Below are 22,931 nucleotides of genomic sequence, written 5' to 3'. Positions count from 1 at the left end.
TCTTTTCAACAAACATATTTTTTGTGTTTGTTGAAATGATATGTATTCTCCCATCATTCAGACATTTATAAGACTCATTTTATAAGATCTCATTTTATAAGACTCATTTTATAAGACTCATTTTATAAGATCTCATTTTTACTTTCACCTATGAAAAACACGTACTTTACCCTCACCTAAATGTTTATGAATTGATGAGTTCGTTCAAATCATTCACATATTTAACTTTTTTTTTTACACAGCACAGTTTAGATCTGGAGTTATAAACAATGTGCTGCTGTCATCCCTCCCTGCTCACTCATCATTAAAACCCTTTTCCCCTCCCTCCCCCTCCCTCCCTCCCTCCCTCCCTCCCTCATACCCTCCTCCCATCGCCACTCCGGCCCAGCGGAATGAGTTTGTCTATCAGAGAGAGACGGCATGGCCCATTCCCATAGTAATCCCATTTCCCTGGTTGGGAACGTGGAAGCACTCCACCTCTCTGAGTGATCGATATGGTCGTGGAGGTGGCCGGCGATGTAGAGGGGGGGAGAATCGGAGCTAAACATCTTTAACTGTCACCTGTTCAATGACCTAGTATTACTCTGGGGGATAGGAACTGTAATGGTTGGAATCATGTTACTCTAAATGACAATTTAGTCTTGATGTCAAAGACCATTTTGCTCTCCATAACTTACCTGGCTAAACAAAGGTTCTGTTAATAAAACATATGTGCAAAAAGAAAATACTGCATAATGAACCACTTTCATGTCTGTGGCTTCCACAATATTACTAAACAACATGTCAGTTGTCAGGGGTGTCAATTACAAAGTTGTTCTTCTGTCTCACAGCTACAGAGGTGGCTGTGAAGGAGGTGGAAGAGGAGACGCCACTGACAGAAGTGCATGATGAGGACCAACGCATCGCTGATATGGGCCGACCCACGCTGGGAGACCATGTCAAACTTGAAATCATCATTGAGGAATCCTACGAGTTTAAGGTGTGTGTTTGTGCGTTTCAGTTTGTGTGTGTGTGTTTGTGTGTGTGTGTCAATGTGTGTGTGTGTTCGCGAGCATGCCCCTCTTTCACCCACACACACTCTTTAGACAAACATAGATGTCATTGTCATGAATATTAAGGTGTGTGTGTGCGTGTGTGTGCACGCAAATGTGCATGCTCCTTGCTCCCTCTCTCTCCCACACCCTCTTCAGACAGTCATCGACTGATAGGTGGGTGCTTGTGAGCACTTGACGGATCGTGTGCTGTTCTTACTGGAGTGGCTCTCACTGTGAGGTTGGGTGGGAGGCTGGGGGGCGGTTGAATTACCTCTAACCTCAGAGAGTCATAGCAAGTGGCTGTGTTGAAAGAGTTTATACTTTCAAATGGTAGTCTGCAACTTTTCTGTTCTAAGATTAACGTCAAGCAAGACCCAGAATCTGATCATGTGGGGCTGCCAAGTAGGGCAGAGGTAGTAGGTGATTTTCAGACAGTATAGGATCCCTCTCTCCCTCCTAAAACCAACACACCTAGCTAGGGTTTCGACAGTAGGTGAAGTCAAGATAGTCATGGAAATTGTCTTTCTATTTCTCTAAACATTAATACATTATCTTAGAGACCGTAGCAGAGCTGGGAGAGAATAGTGTTCTAGTCCATTTCTGCATAAACCTGAGCACAGACATCCCACCATTAACATTACAAAGCTTCAGTCAACTCAATTACCTTTTAAGTTTCCTTCTAAAGAAAATAAGTATGGGATTTTCCTTCTGATGGTGAGGGAAGAGAGATTGGGATGGAGGGAAGGAGGAGAGGGGTGCTATCCAGCTGTCATCCCAGGAGCTAGCTAATAGATTCCTCCGAAAGAAAGGATGGAGGAAGGGATGGATCAAGGATGAGGTGGGGTGTCCTTCTGGATATATGCGTACTTTGATAAGGCTTGATTTCCTGAGCGTGCTCTAGGAACGCCTGCTGCTGTCCTCTGGGAACCAACCTTTATCAAAGAGAGGGATACAGCTACAGGCCCAGTAAGGGACTGAACCTCCCATCTATTTCCCCCTGGCCTATGACATCATCACATAGCTCCTGAGGACTGGCTCTTGGCTACTGTAGCTGTTACGTGTCATGGCCTTGAAGCAGGAATTACAATACTCAAGCTCTCTACACAGACTTCACTCTCGTTGTTTATTCTTAATACCTGATTATTACAGAGCAGTAAATATGTTTTAAGGACAGAAACAGTCATGATAATGTGTCCTGTATGTAGACTAGACAGCCTTGCTTCCCTCTATCTATGCACTTCTACAGTGTGCAGCTCTTTAATGCCATGTGTTTGGTGATCCCTGTGCAGAACACTGTGGACAAGCTGATTAAGAAGACAAACCTGGCCCTGCTGGTGGGGACTAACAGCTGGAGAGACCAGTTCATCGAGGCCATCACTGTCAGTGCCGGTGAGTTGAATGCCTTGACCACCTGACCGCCTGTGTGTGAGCACATCTGTACAGGAATGTGTGTGTTGTGTGTGTGTGAGAGAGTGTGTTGTGGCGATTGCGTGTGACATTTCTGACGCTCCGTTGATCAGTGGCTTCTGTCATACTACAGCATCTCCTCAGAAGAAGGACGTTCTATGTAAACACCACCTGGTGGATATCTGGAGCACTGCAGTCCCACGCCAAGGCCTCTGTTGATTAGAGACGCGAGCTTGTCAGAGTATAGCGTTGTTACCCAATAGCCCTTTGTGTGCTTGTCATTGTCTGTGTGTGATGAGTGTGATTTCTAAAGAAGATATGGCACCTAGCCTAGAAAACTGTGTGACTGTGTGACTATACGCTCAGTCTAATAAGGTGGCCACTGAGGTACGCTGGGATTGATTCAAGTGATGAGAGGATTTTGGTTTAGGTGTTAGTGTGTTATGTGTGTATATTTTCTGTGTGTGTGTGTGTGTGTGTGTGTGTGTGTGTGTGTGTGTGTGTGTGTGTGTGTGTGTGTGTGTGTGTGTGTGTGTGTGTGTGTGTGTGTGTGTGTGTGTGGTTGTGCTCTATTTAGCTGCTGTGCCGCCCTCTCTGGCTTAATTAAAGAAAGTCCCCGTCTCCACTCATGGGATTAGGCTTGGTGTTGACGTTTTGACAGTGGGGTAGCTTGTAACAGTTATGATGGAAGATGGTGAGAGCCCAGAATTTCCAAGCGAGAGAGACACACACGGCAGCATAACCTTATCTTAGACAGATAGGAACCTTCATAGGGTTAGATTGAAGTGGAAACACCACACAGACAGATAGGAACCTTCATAGGGTTAGATTGAAGTGGAAACACCACACAGACAGATAGGAACCTTCATAGGGTTAGATTGAAGTGGAAACACCACACAGACAGATAGGAACCTTCATAGGGTTAGATTGAAGTGGAAACACCACACAGACAGATAGGAACCTTCATAGGGTTAGATTGAAGTGGAAACACCACACAGACAGATAGGAACCTTCATTGGGTTAGATTGAAGTGGAAACACCACACAGACAGATAGGAACCTTCATAGGGTTAGATTGAAGTGGAAACACCAAACAGACAGATAGGAACCTTCATAGGGTTAGATTGAAGTGGAAACACCACACAGACAGATAGGAACCTTCATAGGGTTAGATTGAAGTGGAAACACCACACAGACAGATAGGAACCTTCATAGGGTTGGATTGAAGTGGAAACACCACACAGACAGATAGGCACCTTCATAGGGTTAGATTGAAGTGGAAACACCACACAGACAGATAGGAACCTTCATAGGGTTGGATTGAAGTGGAAACACCACACAGACAGATAGGAACCTTCATAGGGTTAGATTGAAGTGGAAACACCACACAGACAGATAGGAACCTTCATAGGGTTGGATTGAAGTGGAAACACCACACAGACAGATAGGAACCTTCATAGGGTTAGATTGAAGTGGAAACACCACACAGACAGATAGGAACCTTCATAGGGTTAGATTGAAGTGGAAACACCACACAGACAGATAGGAACCTTCATAGGGTTGGATTGAAGTGGAAACACCACACAGACAGATAGGAACCTTCATAGGGTTAGATTGAAGTGGAAACACCACACAGACAGATAGGAACCTTCATAGGGTTAGATTGGATTGGGTTGGAAAGTGGAAACACCACACAGACAGATAGGAACCTTCATAGGGTTAGATTGAAGTGGAAACACCACACAGACAGATAGGAACCTTCATAGGGTTAGATTGAAGTGGAAACACCACACAGACAGATAGGAACCTTCATAGGGTTGGATTGAAGTGGAAACACCACACAGACAGATAGGAACCTTCATAGGGTTGGATTGAAGTGGAAACACCACCACAGACAGATAGGAACCTTCATAGGGTTAGATTGAAGTGGAAACACCACACAGACAGATAGGAACCTTCATAGGGTTAGATTGAAGTGGAAACACCACACAGACAGATAGGAACCTTCATAGGGTTAGATTGAAGTGGAAACACCACACAGACAGATAGGAACCTTCATAGGGTTAGATTGAAGTGGAAACACCACACAGACAGATAGGAACCTTCATAGGGTTGGATTGAAGTGGAAACACCACACAGACAGATAGGAACCTTCATAGGGTTGGATTGAAGTGGAAACACCACACAGACAGATAGGAACCTTCATAGGGTTAGATTGAAGTGGAAACACCACACAGACAGATAGGAACCTTCATAGGGTTAGATTGAAGTGGAAACACCACACAGACAGATAGGAACCTTCATAGGGTTAGATTGAAGTGGAAACACCACACAGACAGATAGGAACCTTCATAGGGTTAGATTGAAGTGGAAACACCACACAGACAGATAGGAACCTTCATAGGGTTGGATTGAAGTGGAAACACCACACAGACAGATAGGAACCTTCATAGGGTTGGATTGAAGTGGAAACACCACACAGACAGATAGGAACCTTCATAGGGTTGGATTGAAGTGGAAACACCACACAGACAGATAGGAACCTTCATAGGGTTAGATTGAAGTGGAAACACCACACAGACAGATAGGAACCTTCATAGGGTTGGATTGAAGTGGAAACACCACACAGACAGATAGGAACCTTCATAGGGTTGGATTGAAGTGGAAACACCACACAGACAGATAGGAACCTTCATAGGGTTGGATTGAAGTGGAAACACCACACAGACAGATAGGAACCTTCATAGGGTTAGATTGAAGTGGAAACACCACACAGACAGATAGGAACCTTCATAGGGTTGGATTGAAGTGGAAACACCACACAGACAGATAGGAACCTTCATAGGGTTGGATTGAAGTGGAAACACCACACAGACAGATAGGAACCTTCATAGGGTTAGATTGAAGTGGAAACACCACACAGACAGATAGGAACCTTCATAGGGTTGGATTGAAGTGGAAACACCACACAGACAGATAGGAACCTTCATAGGGTTAGATTGAAGTGGAAACACCACACAGACAGATAGGAACCTTCATAGGGTTAGATTGAAGTGGAAACACCACACAGACAGATAGGAACCTTCATAGGGTTAGATTGAAGTGGAAACACCACACAGACAGATAGGAACCTTCATAGGGTTAGATTGAAGTGGAAACACCACACAGACAGATAGGAACCTTCATAGGGTTAGATTGAAGTGGAAACACCACACAGACAGATAGGAACCTTCATAGGGTTAGATTGAAGTGGAAACACCACACAGACAGATAGGAACCTTCATAGGGTTAGATTGAAGTGGAAACACCACACAGACAGATAGGAACCTTCATAGGGTTAGATTGAAGTGGAAACACCACACAGACAGATAGGAACCTTCATAGGGTTGGATTGAAGTGGAAACACCACACAGACAGATAGGAACCTTCATAGGGTTAGATTGAAGTGGAAACACCAAACAGACAGATAGGAACCTTCATAGGGTTAGATTGAAGTGGAAACACCACACAGACAGATAGGAACCTTCATAGGGTTAGATTGAAGTGGAAACACCACACAGACAGATAGGAACCTTCATAGGGTTAGATTGAAAACACCACACAGACAGATGGAAACACCACACAGACAGATAGGAACCTTCATAGGGTTAGATTGAAGTGGAAACACCACACAGACAGATAGGAACCTTCATAGGGTTAGATTGAAGTGGAAACACCACACAGACAGATAGGAACCTTCATAGGGTTAGATTGAAGTGGAAACACCACACAGACAGATAGGAACCTTCATAGGGTTAGATTGAAGTGGAAACACCACACAGACAGATAGGAACCTTCATAGGGTTAGATTGAAGTGGAAACACCACACAGACAGATAGGAACCTTCATAGGGTTAGATTGAAGTGGAAACACCACACAGACAGATAGGAACCTTCATAGGGTTGGATTGAAGTGGAAACACCACACAGACAGATAGGAACCTTCATAGGGTTAGATTGAAGTGGAAACACCACACAGACAGATAGGAACCTTCATAGGGTTAGATTGAAGTGGAAACACCACACAGACAGATAGGAACCTTCATAGGGTTGGATTGAAGTGGAAACACCACACAGACAGATAGGAACCTTCATAGGGTTAGATTGAAGTGGAAACACCACACAGACAGATAGGAACCTTCATAGGGTTGGATTGAAGTGGAAACACCACACAGACAGATAGGAACCTTCATAGGGTTAGATTGAAGTGGAAACACCACACAGACAGATAGGAACCTTCATAGGGTTAGATTGAAGTGGAAACACCACACAGACAGATAGGAACCTTCATAGGGTTAGATTGAAGTGGAAACACCACACAGACAGATAGGAACCTTCATAGGGTTGGATTGAAGTGGAAACACCACACAGACAGATAGGAACCTTCATAGGGTTAGATTGAAGTGGAAACACCACACAGACAGATAGGAACCTTCATAGGGTTAGATTGAAGTGGAAACACCACACAGACAGATAGGAACCTTCATAGGGTTAGATTGAAGTGGAAACACCACACAGACAGATAGGAACCTTCACACAGACAGATAGGAACCTTCATAGGGTTGGATTGAAGTGGAAACACCACACAGACAGATAGGAACCTTCATAGGGTTGGATTGAAGTGGAAACACCACACAGACAGATAGGAACCTTCATAGGGTTGGATTGAAGTGGAAACACCACACAGACAGATAGGAACCTTCATAGGGTTAGATTGAAGTGGAAACACCACACAGACAGATAGGAACCTTCATAGGGTTAGATTGAAGTGGAAACACCACACAGACAGATAGGAACCTTCATAGGGTTAGATTGAAGTGGAAACACCACACAGACAGATAGGAACCTTCATAGGGTTAGATTGAAGTGGAAACACCACACAGACAGATAGGAACCTTCATAGGGTTAGATTGAAGTGGAAACACCACACAGACAGATAGGAACCTTCATAGGGTTAGATTGAAGTGGAAACACCACACAGACAGATAGGAACCTTCATAGGGTTAGATTGAAGTGGAAACACCACACAGACAGATAGGAACCTTCATAGGGTTAGATTGAAGTGGAAACACCAAACAGACAGATAGGAACCTTCATAGGGTTAGATTGAAGTGGAAACACCACACAGACAGATAGGAACCTTCATAGGGTTAGATTGAAGTGGAAACACCACACAGACAGATAGGAACCTTCATAGGGTTGGATTGAAGTGGAAACACCACACAGACAGATAGGAACCTTCATAGGGTTAGATTGAAGTGGAAACACCACACAGACAGATAGGAACCTTCATAGGGTTGGATTGAAGTGGAAACACCACACAGACAGATAGGAACCTTCATAGGGTTAGATTGAAGTGGAAACACCACACAGACAGATAGGAACCTTCATAGGGTTGGATTGAAGTGGAAACACCACACAGACAGATAGGAACCTTCATAGGGTTGGATTGAAGTGGAAACACCACACAGACAGATAGGAACCTTCATAGGGTTGGATTGAAGTGGAAACACCACACAGACAGATAGGAACCTTCATAGGGTTAGATTGAAGTGGAAACACCACACAGACAGATAGGAACCTTCATAGGGTTAGATTGAAGTGGAAACACCACACAGACAGATAGGAACCTTCATAGGGTTGGATTGAAGTGGAAATACCGCACAGACAGATAGGAACCTTCATAGGGTTGGATTGAAGTGGAAACACCACACAGACAGATAGGAACCTTCATAGGGTTAGGATTGAAGTGGAAACACCACACAGACAGATAGGAACCTTCATAGGGTTGGATTGAAGTGGAAACACCACACAGACAGATAGGAACCTTCATAGGGTTAGATTGAAGTGGAAACACCACACAGACAGATAGGAACCTTCATAGGGTTAGATTGAAGTGGAAACACCACACAGACAGATAGGAACCTTCATAGGGTTAGATTGAAGTGGAAACACCACACAGACAGATAGGAACCTTCATAGGGTTAGATTGAAGTGGAAACACCACACAGACAGATAGGAACCTTCATAGGGTTAGATTGAAGTGGAAACACCACACAGACAGATAGATTGAAGTGGAAACACCACACAGACAGATAGGAACCTTCATAGGGTTAGATTGAAGTGGAAACACCACACAGACAGATAGGAACCTTCATAGGGTTAGATTGAAGTGGAAACACCACACAGACAGATAGGAACCTTCATAGGGTTAGATTGAAGTGGAAACACCACACAGACAGATAGGAACCTTCATAGGGTTAGATTGAAGTGGAAACACCACACAGACAGATAGGAACCTTCATAGGGTTAGATTGAAGTGGAAACACCACACAGACAGATAGGAACCTTCATAGGGTTAGATTGAAGTGGAAACACCACACAGACAGATAGGAACCTTCATAGGGTTAGATTGAAGTGGAAACACCACACAGACAGATAGGAACCTTCATAGGGTTAGATTGAAGTGGAAACACCACACAGACAGATAGGAACCTTCATAGGGTTAGATTGAAGTGGAAACACCACACAGACAGATAGGAACCTTCATAGGGTTAGATTGAAGTGGAAACACCACACAGACAGATAGGAACCTTCATAGGGTTAGATTGAAGTGGAAACACCACACAGACAGATAGGAACCTTCATAGGGTTGGATTGAAGTGGAAACACCACACAGACAGATAGGAACCTTCATAGGGTTAGATTGAAGTGGAAACACCACACAGACAGATAGGAACCTTCATAGGGTTAGATTGAAGTGGAAACACCACACAGACAGATAGGAACCTTCATAGGGTTAGATTGAAGTGGAAACACCACACAGACAGATAGGAACCTTCATAGGGTTGGATTGAAGTGGAAACACCACACAGACAGATAGGAACCTTCATAGGGTTAGATTGAAGTGGAAACACCACACAGACAGATAGGAACCTTCATAGGGTTAGATTGAAGTGGAAACACCACACAGACAGATAGGAACCTTCATAGGGTTGGATTGAAGTGGAAACACCACACAGACAGATGAACCTTCATAGGGTTGGATTGAAAAACACACACAGACAGATAGGAACCTTCATAGGGTTAGATTGAAGTGGAAACACCACACAGACAGATAGGAACCTTCATAGGGTTAGATTGAAGTGGAAACACCACACAGACAGATAGGAACCTTCATAGGGTTAGATTGAAGTGGAAACACCACACAGACAGATAGGAACCTTCATAGGGTTGGATTGAAGTGGAAACACCACACAGACAGATAGGAACCTTCATAGGGTTAGATTGAAGTGGAAACACCACACAGACAGATAGGAACCTTCATAGGGTTAGATTGAAGTGGAAACACCACACAGACAGATAGGAACCTTCATAGGGTTAGATTGAAGTGGAAACACCACACAGACAGATAGGAACCTTCATAGGGTTGGATTGAAGTGGAAACACCACACAGACAGATAGGAACCTTCATAGGGTTGGATTGAAGTGGAAACACCACACAGACAGATAGGAACCTTCATAGGGTTAGATTGAAGTGGAAACACCACACAGACAGATAGGAACCTTCATAGGGTTAGATTGAAGTGGAAACACCACACAGACAGATAGGAACCTTCATAGATAGGAACCTTCATAGGGTTAGATTGAAGTGGAAACACCACACAGACAGATAGGAACCTTCATAGGGTTAGATTGAAGTGGAAACACCACACAGACAGATAGGAACCTTCATAGGGTTAGATTGAAGTGGAAACACCACACAGACAGATAGGAACCTTCATAGGGTTAGATTGAAGTGGAAACACCACACAGACAGATAGGAACCTTCATAGGGTTAGATTGAAGTGGAAACACCACACAGACAGATAGGAACCTTCATAGGGTTAGATTGAAGTGGAAACACCACACAGACAGATAGGAACCTTCATAGGGTTGGATTGAAGTGGAAACACCACACAGACAGATAGGAACCTTCATAGGGTTGGATTGAAGTGGAAACACCACACAGACAGATAGGAACCTTCATAGGGTTAGATTGAAGTGGAAACACCACACAGACAGATAGGAACCTTCATTGGGTTGGATTGAAGTGGAAACACCACACAGACAGATAGGAACCTTCATAGGGTTAGATTGAAGTGGAAACACCACACAGACAGATAGGAACCTTCATAGGGTTAGATTGAAGTGGAAATACCGCACAGACAGATAGGAACCTTCATAGGGTTGGATTGAAGTGGAAACACCACACAGACAGATAGGAACCTTCATAGGGTTAGATTGAAGTGGAAACACCACACAGACAGATAGGAACCTTCATAGGGTTAGATTGAAGTGGAAACACCACACAGACAGATAGGAACCTTCATAGGGTTAGATTGAAGTGGAAACACCACACAGACACATAGGAACCTTCATAGGGTTAGATTGAAATGGAAACACCACACAGACAGATAGGAACCTTCATAGGGTTAGATTGAAGTGGAAACACCACACAGACAGATAGGAACCTTCATAGGGTTAGATTGAAGTGGAAACACCACACAGACAGATAGTAACCTTCTTAGGTTTAGATTGAAGTGGAAACACCACACAGACAGATAGGAACCTTCATAGGGTTGGATTGAAGTGGAAACACCACACAGACAGATAGGAACCTTCATAGGGTTGGATTGAAGTGGAAATACCGCACAGACAGATAGGAACCTTCATAGGGTCGGATTGAAGTGGAAACACCACACAGACAGATAGGAACCTTCATAGGGTTAGATTGAAGTGGAAACACCACACAGACAGATAGGAACCTTCATAGGGTTAGATTGAAGTGGAAACACCACACAGACAGATAGGAACCTTCATAGGGTTGGATTGAAGTGGAAATACCGCACAGACAGATAGGAACCTTCATAGGGTTAGATTGAAGTGGAAACACCACACAGACAGATAGGAACCTTCATAGGGTTAGATTGAAGTGGAAACACCACACAGACAGATAGGAACCTTCATAGGGTTGGATTGAAGTGGAAACACCACACAGACAGATAGGAACCTTCATAGGGTTAGATTGAAGTGGAAACACCACACAGACAGATAGGAACCTTCATAGGGTTGGATTGAAGTGGAAACACCACACAGACAGATAGGAACCTTCATAGGGTTAGATTGAAATGGAAACACCACACAGACAGATAGGAACCTTCATAGGGTTGGATTGAAGTGGAAACACCACACAGACAGATAGGAACCTTCATAGGGTTGGATTGAAGTGGAAACGCCACACAGACAGATAGGAACCTTCATAGGGTTGGGAAACACCCCACAGAGGAAGAAATACGGTTTATCTGAGTCCGACTATCAAGATGCTGTCCCCACCTCCACACTCTCGCCATATCTTTCAGCCACTCAGGACATTTAGTACCTTTGCCTTTTGAAACATTTGACACCACGAGCCCTAGCACTCAATAGTTCTTGCGTTTTTGCATTAGATTCAGTGCTAATAGTAGACACCTAGCATTTAACATCTACCACCCACAGCACTCAGTACAGAAGACATTTAGCTAGAATTATATATCTATATTTCATATAGCACAGCACATTCTCTTTGTGTTTTCTAGTTGAGTCTGTGATCCACAGTTAAGTGAACAGGCACATTTAACAGAGCTGTTAACCCAATGTCTACCACACTATTGGTGCGCTGCGCAGCTGTTAGGTTCACCCTCAACCGCCGGCAATTGCTAATAACCATCCACAACCGCGGGACTATATGTGATAAAGGGTCAATCTGAGGCCCTCAACCGACCCTAACCCGCTAATACGGAACATGTGATGTAAGCTATAGTCAGAAACAGCAGAAAGATTTTTGGACAGAGTTTGCAGGATTTGATTTGCCTGATTTAGATTTGTTTCTGCTTATAATTGTTGACATTTTGGCAGGTTATTTATTAGACAACTTGTCTATAATTAGATACAAGCAGCTTCTCTTCTGTCATTATATGTTTCCCTAGAAGACTACATAAACCCTTGTTTACCAGAATGTGATGTCATAACCCGATTGAATGAATGCTTAGATCGCGTTGACATCTGTAACGTTTTCCCTGCCAAGACATTTAGGGACCAGGAGAAAATAACTCTAAAGAAATGGGAAATACGGTCTGTGCAAAATGTCCAAATTACATCAGTTTGACCAGTTATAAGGAAATAGAACATTCTGAACATGACCCAACATGTTTCGGATAAGATTTCAGTTTGGCTTGGATGCATATTTCATGTGGTTAAAATACTATCAGCTTTTATGATGCTGATAAAGACAGCAAATCTACAGACGGTATGTAACTGTACATTAGCATTCTCTCAAGATGCTGTAAGAAAGAAACAATATTTCTCCACTCCTGTTCCCAAGTCAAAATGTTGCCTACATTTGGTGTATCATTTTACTGCTAGAAATGCTTAGTTCTGAGAGTTTATAAACCTACAGTTTGTCCAGATTTCAGTTCCCTTGACGTGCCAAAGGCCTATTTGAACTCCCCGTCTTGTTACTGCAGAATTGGTTTAGCGCCTCACAATCATCACACATAACATGCAGTACACCCTTTCACCACTTCACAAACATTACTGTTCTGAACCTCCCTTGTCTTTCTTTTCAACTCTCCATTTCGCAGCTTTTCTGTTATTGAATTAAACTGACATTGTCCCTTCTTTCTGTCTTTCACCCTGCAGCCCCTCTGATTATATTTACTCTGCCAGTCAAGAGGAAGAGTGTGTCAGGCAGCTTAGCAGCGTTAGCCTCCTCACAAATTAGTTAAAGAGAAATGATTGGCTCCACACCGTGACTTTACGCAGGGCGTTGACGGAGATTGGACGTGACATTTCTACCGGTCATGAGTTGGTGGCTTCTTTAAACCTGTGGGGCAGCTGTGCCATCTGGAATCATTGTGTGTGTGTCCTCTCTGTGACCTGTGAGTGACAGCCCCACCACTGAGCTAATACAGTGTTAGATGATTCATTTATTTGGTCATCACCACTAAAGGGAAGAGAGACTGCTGAGTGAGAACACAGAGACTGTGACTGACTGCAGAGAACCTCCCCAGACATCACCACTAAAGGGAAGAGAGACTGCTGAATGAGAACACAGAGACTGTGACTGACTGCAGAGAACCTCCCCAGACCTCAGTAAGCATGAATGACAGAGCAGCATACAGTATGTGCCTTTCACAACCAGTCAGAATCAACTTATTACTGACAATGACCTTGATGACCAACCCTCTATCAACGCCAAGCAGCAGTAGTAGAGAATCGTTGATGAAGTCGCCGGTGAGGAGTTGGCAGAGATACACAGATGTGCCTTCAGTAGCCAGGGAAGGGAGAGAAGGGAGGAAGGGATAGGGGGAGAGGGGAAACAGACGACAGGAAGCTTCGGAGGATAGAAGACCATTTTCTTATCGAGAGATTGGTTACAGTATTTGTCTGTGTCTGTGGGTATTGCACATGTGTGATGTGTGATCCTCCAGGATTCATCCATTAACTGTGACTGCAGAGACTGTCTCGGTCTTATCTCCTTACCTCAGCTAACTGGTCAACAGACTCAGTTAGCCTATGGCTTGGTAGCTAATAACTTAGCTTATATCTTAGCATGCAGGCTGGCGCTAATTCTGGGGATTCTACAGACTTCAACCAGGGTCTCAGCGTAGAGTTGAATATTAGTGTTCCTCATCTGGTATGTGAATCCACTGGCCCTATAGTTAGCTCTCTTCTCTCTCGCTTCTTTGCTCTCTAATCTCCCTCCCTCTCCCGCTCTCTTCTCTAACCTTTGCTTCCTCTGGCTAAACTTGATTATTTAACATCCGGGACGGTGAAGTCTTTAATTGGATTTTAAAGTGGAATATAAATGTGGTGCTCCGGTCCGGTGTCAGGGGTCGATGGTGTGATCTGTGCCCAGTTTAATGTCACCTCCGCTGGGTTCGTGGCTGCCTCTTCCTCTCCCGATGGGGCCTGGCGGAAAGAGACAGTCCATAACAATTAACACCTCCTCAATGACCTCTCACTGTCACCAACAACCTGCCATCACCTGCAGACACCCTAGACATTGGCTAGAGATTCACTCTCTCCCGCTTTCTTTCTTTCTTTCTCTCTCTCTCTCTCTCTCTCTCTCTCTCTCTCTCTCTCTCTCTCTTTCTCTCTTTCTCTCTCTCTTTCCCTATTCATGGTTTTGCTTCTGTCTATGCATCACAGTGTGTGTTGTCATCTGTGATGTGTGTTCATGTAGATGTGTGTGAGTGTGTATGTGTGTCATTTGTGTGAGTGTGTATTTGTCCTGTAGTGTATGGTGTGTGTGTACCAGGTGTGATCAGCACAGGAGTATTCATTATTCACACCCTACCTCCTCCCAGTATGCCAGACTTCCTACACCCACAAAATCAAACTTCAGTCGATACAGAGGGCACTGCCTGACCTGATATGACCTTTTGTGAGGGGTCAGTCTAATTGGCAGGGGTCAGACCTAGACTGTCCAGTGGCCGTGACTCACAGCACAGCTACCTGCTGAGACAGACAGATGGCAGCCTAGGTCAAACGAATCTTGGATGGTGTTGGTCTGGAGTTTAACCCCATAAAAATAACCTTTAGTCGTTACTGACCAGGAGAAATAGAGAGCTCTGATCTCACCTAGCCTACAGTATAGTTAAAATAATAGAATGTCTTTTTATCCTCCTCCTGCCAGGAAATTCAAGAGAATCAGACTATTAGCTACGACAGCGACTCAATTCAAGAGAATCAGACTATTTGCTACGACAGCGACTCAATTCAAGAGAATTATTCCAAAGGATACCGTCTAACTATATCAGGGAATATGTTAGTCAGAATCAGAAATCTATACTCTATTGCAAAAGTATATGATATGTATGATAATATTGTTATGCAGATGAATGAGGACCCAAAAGCGACTTGGCGAAAACAGAGTCTTTATTCCAGTAAAGGATAAGAGCACTACTCCTGGACAATCAGAGCAGAAAACAAAACATAAAAACTTAAATCCACTCGTAGTGACGAGGACAGACTGGAGACTCGACCATTAACTGTAGGTTGCCTCGGAAGGCACCGACCGTAGCGGACTCAGACACCTGCTCACACGCAGCATCTGAAGGAGACAAGACACGACAGGGCGAGACCAAGACACAGCACAGCGAACATCAAACAAGGATCCGACAGGACAGAAACGGAAAACAAGGGGAGAAATAGGGACTCTAATCAGAGGACAAGATAGGGAACAGGTGTGCAAAGACTAAATGAGTGAGTAGGAGAATGGGGAACAGCTGGGAGCAGGAACGAACGATAGAGAGAGGAGAGAGAGGAAGAAGAGAGAAAAAAGGAACGAACCTAATAAGACCAGCAGGGGGAAACGAACAGAAGGGAAAGCATAATGACAAGACAATATAAGACAAAACATGACAGTACCCCCCCACTCACCGAGCGCCTCCTGGCGCACTCGAGGAATCCTGGCGGCAACGGAGGAAATCATCAATCAGCGAACGGTCCAGCACGTCCCGAGATGGAACCCAACTCCTCTCCTCAGGACCGTAACCCTCCCAATCCACTAAGTACTGGTGACCACGTCCCCGAGAACGCATGTCCATGATCCTACGTACCTTGTAAATAGGTGCGCCCTCGACAAGGACGGGGGGGAGGGAAGACGAACGGGGGTGCGAAGAAAGGGCTTGACACAGGAGACATGGAAGACAGGATGGACGCGACGAAGATGTCGCGGAAGAAGCAGTCCACACAGCGACAGGATTGACGACCTGGGAGACACGGAACGGACCAATGAACCTTCATAGGAGTCAACTTACGAGAAGCTGTCGTAAGGGGAAGGTTACAGTGGAAAGCCACACTCTCTGGCCGCGACAATACCTAGGACTCTTAATCCCCTACGTTTATTGGCGGCTCTCACAGTCTGCGCCCTGTAACGGCAAAGTGCAGACCTCACCCTCCTCCAGGTGCGCTCACAACGTTGGACAAACGCCTGAGCGGAGGGAACGCTGGACTCGGCGAGCTGGGACGAGAACAGAGGAGGTTGGTAACCCAGGCTACTCTGAAACGGAGATAGCCCGGTAGCAGACGAAGGAACCGAGTTGTGAGCGTATTCTGCCCAGGGGAGCTGTTCTGCCCAAGACGCAGGGTTTCTAAAACAGAAAGGCTGCGTAGTATGCGACCAATCGTCTGATTGGCCCTTTCTGCTTGACCGTTAGACTGGGGATGAAAACCGGAAGAGAGACTGACGGAAGCACCAATCAAACGACAGAACTCCCTCCAAAACTGTGACGTGAATTGCGGACCTCTGTCTGAAACGGCGTCTAACGGGAGGCCATGAATTCTGAACACATTCTCGATGATGATTTGTGCCGTCTCCTTAGCGGAAGGAAGCTTAGCGAGGGAATGAAATGTGCCGCCTTAGAGAACCTATCGACAACCGTAAGAATCACAGTCTTCCCCGCAGACGAAGGCAGACCGGTAATGAAGTCTAAGGCGATGTGAGACCATGGTCGAGAAGGAATGGGAAGCGGTCTGAGAACGACCGGCAGGAGGAGAGTTACCTGACTTAGTCTGCGCGCAGTCCGAACAAGCAGCCACGAAACGGGAACGCGTGTCACGCTCCTGAGTAGGCCACCAAAAGCGCTGGCGAATAGAAGCAAGAGTACCTCGAACGCCGGGATGGCCAGCTAACTTGGCAGAGTGAGCCCACTGAAGAACAGCCAGACGAGTAGAAACAGGAACGAAAAGAAGGTTACTAGGACAAGCGCGATAGGAACGCAGTGTGATTGAGTGCTTGCTTAACCTGTCTCTCAATTCCCCAGACTGTCAACCCGACAACACGCCCATAAGGAAGAATCCCCTCGGGATCAGTAGAAGCCACAGAAGAACTAAAGAGACGGGATAAGGCATCAGGCTTGGTGTTCTTACTACCCGGGCGATAAGAAATCACAAACTCGAAACGAGTGAAAAACAACGCCCAACGAGCTTGAACGTGCATTAAGTCGTTTGGCAGAACGGATGTACTCAAGGTTCTTATGGTCAGTCCAAGACGACAAAGGAACGGTCGCCCCCTCCAACCACTGTCGCCATTCGCCTAGGGCTAAGCGGATGGCGAGCAGTTCAGATTACCCACATCATAGTTGCGTTCCCGATGGCGACAGGCGATGAGAAAATAAGCGCAAGGATGAACCTTATCGTCAGACTGGAACCGCTGGGATAGAATGGCTCCCACGCCCACCTCTGACGCGTCAACCTCGACAATGAATTGTTTAGTGACGTCAGGAGTAACGAGGATAGGAGCGGACGTAAAACGCTTCTTGAGGAGATCAAAAGCTCCCTGGGCGGAACCGGACCACTTAAAGCACGTCTTGACAGAAGTAAGAGCTGTGAGAGGGCAGCAACTTGACCGAAATTACGAATGAAACGCCGATAGAAATTAGCGAAACCTAGAAAGCGCTGCAACTCGACACGTGACCTTGGAGCGGGCCAATCACTGACAGCCTGGACCTTAGCGGGATCCATCTGAATGCCTTCAGCGGAAATAACAGAACCGAGAAAAGTGACGGAGGAGACATGAAAGGCGCACTTCTCAGCCTTCACGTAGAGACAATTCTCTAAAAGGCGCTGGAGTACACGTCGAACGTGCTGAACATGAATCTCGAGTGACGGTGAAAAAATCAGGATGTCGTCAAGGTAGACAAAAACAAAGATGTTCAGCATGTCTCTCAGTACATCATTAACTAATGCCTGAAAAACAGCTGGAGCATTAGCGAGACCAAACGGCAGAACCCGGTACTCAAAATGCCCTAACGGAGTGTTAACGCCGTTTCCACTCGTCTCCCTCTCTGATGCCCACGAGATGGTAAGCATTACGAAGGTCCAACTTAGTAAAGAACCTGGCTCCCTGCAGAATCTCGAAGGCTGATGACATAAGGGGAAGCGGATAACGATTCTTAACCGTTATGTCATTCAGCCCTCGATAATCCACGCAGGGGCGCAGAGTACCGTCCTTCTTCTTAACAAAAAAGGCCCCGCCCCGGCAGGAGAGGAAGAAGGCACTACGGTGCCGGCGTCAAGAACACAGACAAATAATCCTCGAGAGCCTTACGTTCGGGAGCCGACAGAGAGTATATAGTCTGACCCCGAGGAGGAGTGGTCCCCGGAAGGAGATCAATACTACAATCATACGACCGGTGAGGAGGAAGGGAGTTGGCTCTGGACCGACTGAAGACCGTGCGCAGATCATGATATTCCTCCGGCACTCCTGTCAAATCACCAGGTTCCTCCTGAGAAGAGGGGACAGAAGAAACAGGAGGGATAGCAGACATTAAACACTTCACATGACAAGAAACGTTCCAGGATAGGATAGAATTACTAGACCAATTTATAGAAGGATTATGACATACTAGCCAGGGATGACCCAAAACAACAGGTGTAAAAGGTGAACGAAAAATCAAAAAGGAAATAGTCTCACTGTGGTTACCAGATACAGTGAGGGTTAAAGGTAGTGTCTCATATCTGATACTGGGGAGATGACTACCATCTAAGGCGAACATGGGCGTAGGCTTCCCTAACTGTCTGAGAGGAATGTCATGTTTCCGAGCCCATGCTTCGTCCATAAAACAACCCTCAGCCCCAGAGTCTATCAAGGCACTGCATGTAGCACCCGAACCGGTCCAGCGTAGATGGACCGACATAGTAGTACAGGATCTTGATGGAGAGACCTGAGTAGTAGCGCTCACCAGTAGCCCTCCGCTTACTGATGAGCTCTGGCTTTACTGGACATGAATTGACAAAATGTCCAGCAAGTCCGCAATAGAGGCACAGGCGGTTGGTAATCCTCCGTTCCCTCTCTTTAGTCGAGATGCGAATACCTCCCAGCTGCATGGGCTCAGTCTCTGAGCCGGAGGGAGGAGATGGTTGCGATGCGGAGAGGGAAACACCGTTCAACGCGCGCTCTCTTCCACGAGCTCGGTGACGAAGATCTACCCGTCGTTCTATGCGGATGGCGAGTGCAATCAAAGAGTCCACACTGGAAGGAACCTCCCGGGAGAAGAATCTCATCCTTAACCTCTGCGTGGAGTCCCTCCAGAAAACGAGCGAGCAGCGCCGGCTCGTTCCAGTCACTTGAGGCAGCAAGAGTGCGAAACTCTATAGAGTAATCCGTTATGGATCGATCACCTTGACATAGGGAAGCCAGGGCCCTAGAAGCCTCCCTACCAAAAACTGAACGATCAAAAACCCGTATCATCTCCTCTTTAAAGCTCAGGTAATTGTTAGAACAATCAGCCCTTGCCTCCCAGATAGCTGTGCCCCACTCTCGAGCCCGGCCAGTAAGGAGTGATATGACGTAAGCAACCCGAGCTCTCTCTCTAGAGTATGTGTTGGGTTGGAGAGAAAACACAATATCACACTGGGTGAGAAAAGAGCGGCACTCAGTGGGCTGCCCGGAGTAACAAGGTGGGTTATTAACCCTAGGTTCCGGAGACTCGGCTGACCAGGAAGTAGCAGGTGGCACGAGACGAAGACTCTGGAACTGTCCAGAGAGGTCGGAAACCTGAGCGGCCAGGGTCTCAATGGCATGACGAGCAGCAGACAATTCCTGCTCGTGTCTGCCGAGCATGGCTCCCTGGATCTCGACGGCAGTGTTACGAGAATCCGTTCGCTGGGTCCATTCGTGGTCGGATCCTTCTGTTATGCAGATGAATGAGGACCCAAATGCGACTTGGCGAAAACAGAGTCTTTATTCCAGTAAAGGATAAGAGCACTACTCCTGGACAATCAGAGCAGAAAACAAAACATAAAAACTTAAATCCACTCGTAGTGACGAGGACAGACTGGAGACTCGACCATTAACTGTAGGTTGCCTCGGGAAGGCACCGACCGTAGCGGACTCAGACACCTGCTCACACGCAGCATCTGAAGGAGACAAGACACGACAGGGCGAGACCAAGACACAGCACAGCGAACATCAAACAAGGATCCGACAGGACAGAAACGGAAAACAAGGGAGAAATAGGGACTCTAATCAGAGGACAAGATAGGGAACAGGTGTGCAAAGACTAAATGAGTGAGTAGGAGAATGGGAACAGCTGGGAGCAGGAACGGACTCGATAGAGAGAGGAGAGAGGGAAGAAGAGAGAAAAAAGGAACGAACCTAATAAGACCAGCAGGGGGAAACGAACAGAAGGGAAAGCATAATGACAAGACAATATAAGACAAAACATGACAAATATTAACCCTTGTGTGTGAGATTACCTGGGACACACTGCACTGTACGTATATTCCAGGATATCTCCTGTCTTACCAATCACAAAATGGTGGAGGGATTTCAACAGCATTTCAAATGACATGTTGACCCTGAAATAATGAAAAGATGAAGCTAACCAACTTAACTATCCCTTAAAAGCCTTTAGACATGTCGTCATGCTGGGTGTGTGCAGGCAGGGGATAAGGTGGCCGTGGCTAATGGACAATTCTCATCAGATAAGATGTGTTGTGTTCCCTGTAGGAGATAGGGACAGCCTATTTACTGGTGCATTAAGTGGATGTTTGATGTGTGTGTGACAAGACTGCAAAGTTGGAGTTTTGAAGAAACCACCATTAATTTTTCTCTCTTTTTTCCCATATACTAAACTATCCCCATCTCTCTCTCTCTCTCTCTCTCTCGCTCTCTCACTCTCTCTCTATTGCTCTCTCTTTCGCACTCGCTCCCTCTCTTTGATTATCCTGCCGTCGTGTCAGGGAGATAGCCTCCTGAGCTCCATACAAATGCAGCTGTGTTTAAACTGAACGATGAGGTGAGGTGTGGTGTCGACTATATTGAAAAGCCAGCTTGACTGTGTCCAGTGGTCAGTTCCTTTGACAGTGATGGAATGGGATGCATGTAATGTGCACACTAGTATGTACTAAGTGTCAAACAAACAAAGCACTTCAGGTTGAGTGGCAGTAAATCACCACCAACGTGTAACACACACACTTTTGATTTTCATCCTGGAGAAGAGAGGCCTATGTTAATTAATATTTAGTTACGCTACTTGTCAGCCCACCTGACTGCTGAGGTGTAGATAGAAGAGATGACACGGTCTCAATTAGCGACAGGGCATAGAAATAGTGTGATGCTTACACCCAGGTGGGGTGACCTGGGAACAGACCACCGCTCTGTAAGAGACAGAGCATGCTGGGAAGTGAAATGGCACACTGCTATTACAAGGTGTAATATTTGCTATCAGAGTTGTCAGAGATCATACAAGACCTAATGTCTCGCTCTCCCTCTGTCGTTCCATCTCTCTCTCTCTCTCAATTCAATTCAATTCAAGGGGCTTTATTGGCATGGGAAACATGTGTTAACATTGCCAAAGCAATTTAGGTAGATAATATACAAAAGTGAAATAAACAATAAAAATGAACAGTAAACATTACACATACAGAAGTTTCAAAACAATAAAGACATTGCAAATGTCATATTATATATATACAGTGTTTTAACAATGTACAAATGGTTAAAGGACACAAGATAAAATAAATAAGCATAAATATGGGTTGTATTTACAATGGTGTTTGTTCTTCACTGGTTGCCCTTTTCTCGTGGCAACAGGTCACAAATCTTGCTGCTGTGATGGCACACTGTGGAATTTCACCCAGTAGATATGGGAGTTTATCAAAATTGGATTTGTTTTTGAATTCTTTGTGGATCTGTGTAATCTGAGGGAAATATGTATCTCTAATATGGTCATACGTTGGATAGGAGGTTAGGAAATGCAGCTCAGTTTCATTTTGTGGGCAGTGTGCACATATCCCGTCTTCTCTTGAGAGCCAGGTCTGTCTACGGCGGCCTTTCTCAATAGCAAGGCTATGCTCATGTAACAGATGTGAAACAGCTAGCTTAGTTAGCGGTGTGCGCTAAATAGCGTTTCAATCGGTTACGTCACTTGCTCTGAGACCTTGAAGTAGTAGTTCCCCTTGCTCTGCAAGGGCCGCGGCTTTTGTGGAGCGATGGGTAACGATGCTTCGAGGGTGACTGTTGTTGTTGTGTGCAGAAGGTCCTTGGTTCGCGCCCGGGTATGGGCGAGGGGACGGTTTAAAATTATACTGTTACATTGATGCTGTTGACCCGGATTACTGGTTGCTGCGGAAAAAGGAGGAAGGTCAAAAGGGGGGTGAGTGTAACGGATGTGAAACGGGTTAGCGGTGTGCGCTAAATAGCGTTTCAATCGGTTACGTCACTTGCTCTGAGACCTTGAAGTAGTAATTCCCCTTGCTCTGCAAGGGCCGCGGCTCTTGTGGAGTGATGGGTGACAACGATGCTTCGTGGATGACTGTTGTTGATGTGTGCAGAGGGTCCCTGGTTCGCGCCCGGGTATGGGCGAGGGGACGGTTTAAAGTTGTACTGTTACACTCACTAAGTCTGTACATAGTCAAAGCTT

At 45.6% G+C, this 22,931-nt stretch overlaps 1 protein-coding gene across 1 annotated transcript in view; it reads left to right on the top strand.

Annotated features, from left to right (window-relative positions):
* LOC118371802 (sodium/calcium exchanger 1-like) overlaps nt 1-22,931 on the top strand; it is a 58,888-nt gene that overhangs the window by 15,268 nt on the left and 20,689 nt on the right. The window contains exons 2-3 of the mRNA XM_052498693.1: nt 831-979; nt 2,324-2,423. Of these exons, the coding sequence (XP_052354653.1) occupies nt 831-979; nt 2,324-2,423 (249 nt within the window). The remainder of the gene's footprint in view (nt 1-830; nt 980-2,323; nt 2,424-22,931) is intronic.

Source organism: Oncorhynchus keta, chromosome 36 (genome assembly GCF_023373465.1).
Source record: "Oncorhynchus keta strain PuntledgeMale-10-30-2019 chromosome 36, Oket_V2, whole genome shotgun sequence".
Classification (NCBI taxonomy): domain Eukaryota; kingdom Metazoa; phylum Chordata; class Actinopteri; order Salmoniformes; family Salmonidae; genus Oncorhynchus; species Oncorhynchus keta.
Note: the sequence above shows the minus strand (reverse complement) of the source record. Positions and strands in the feature narration are given on the sequence as shown.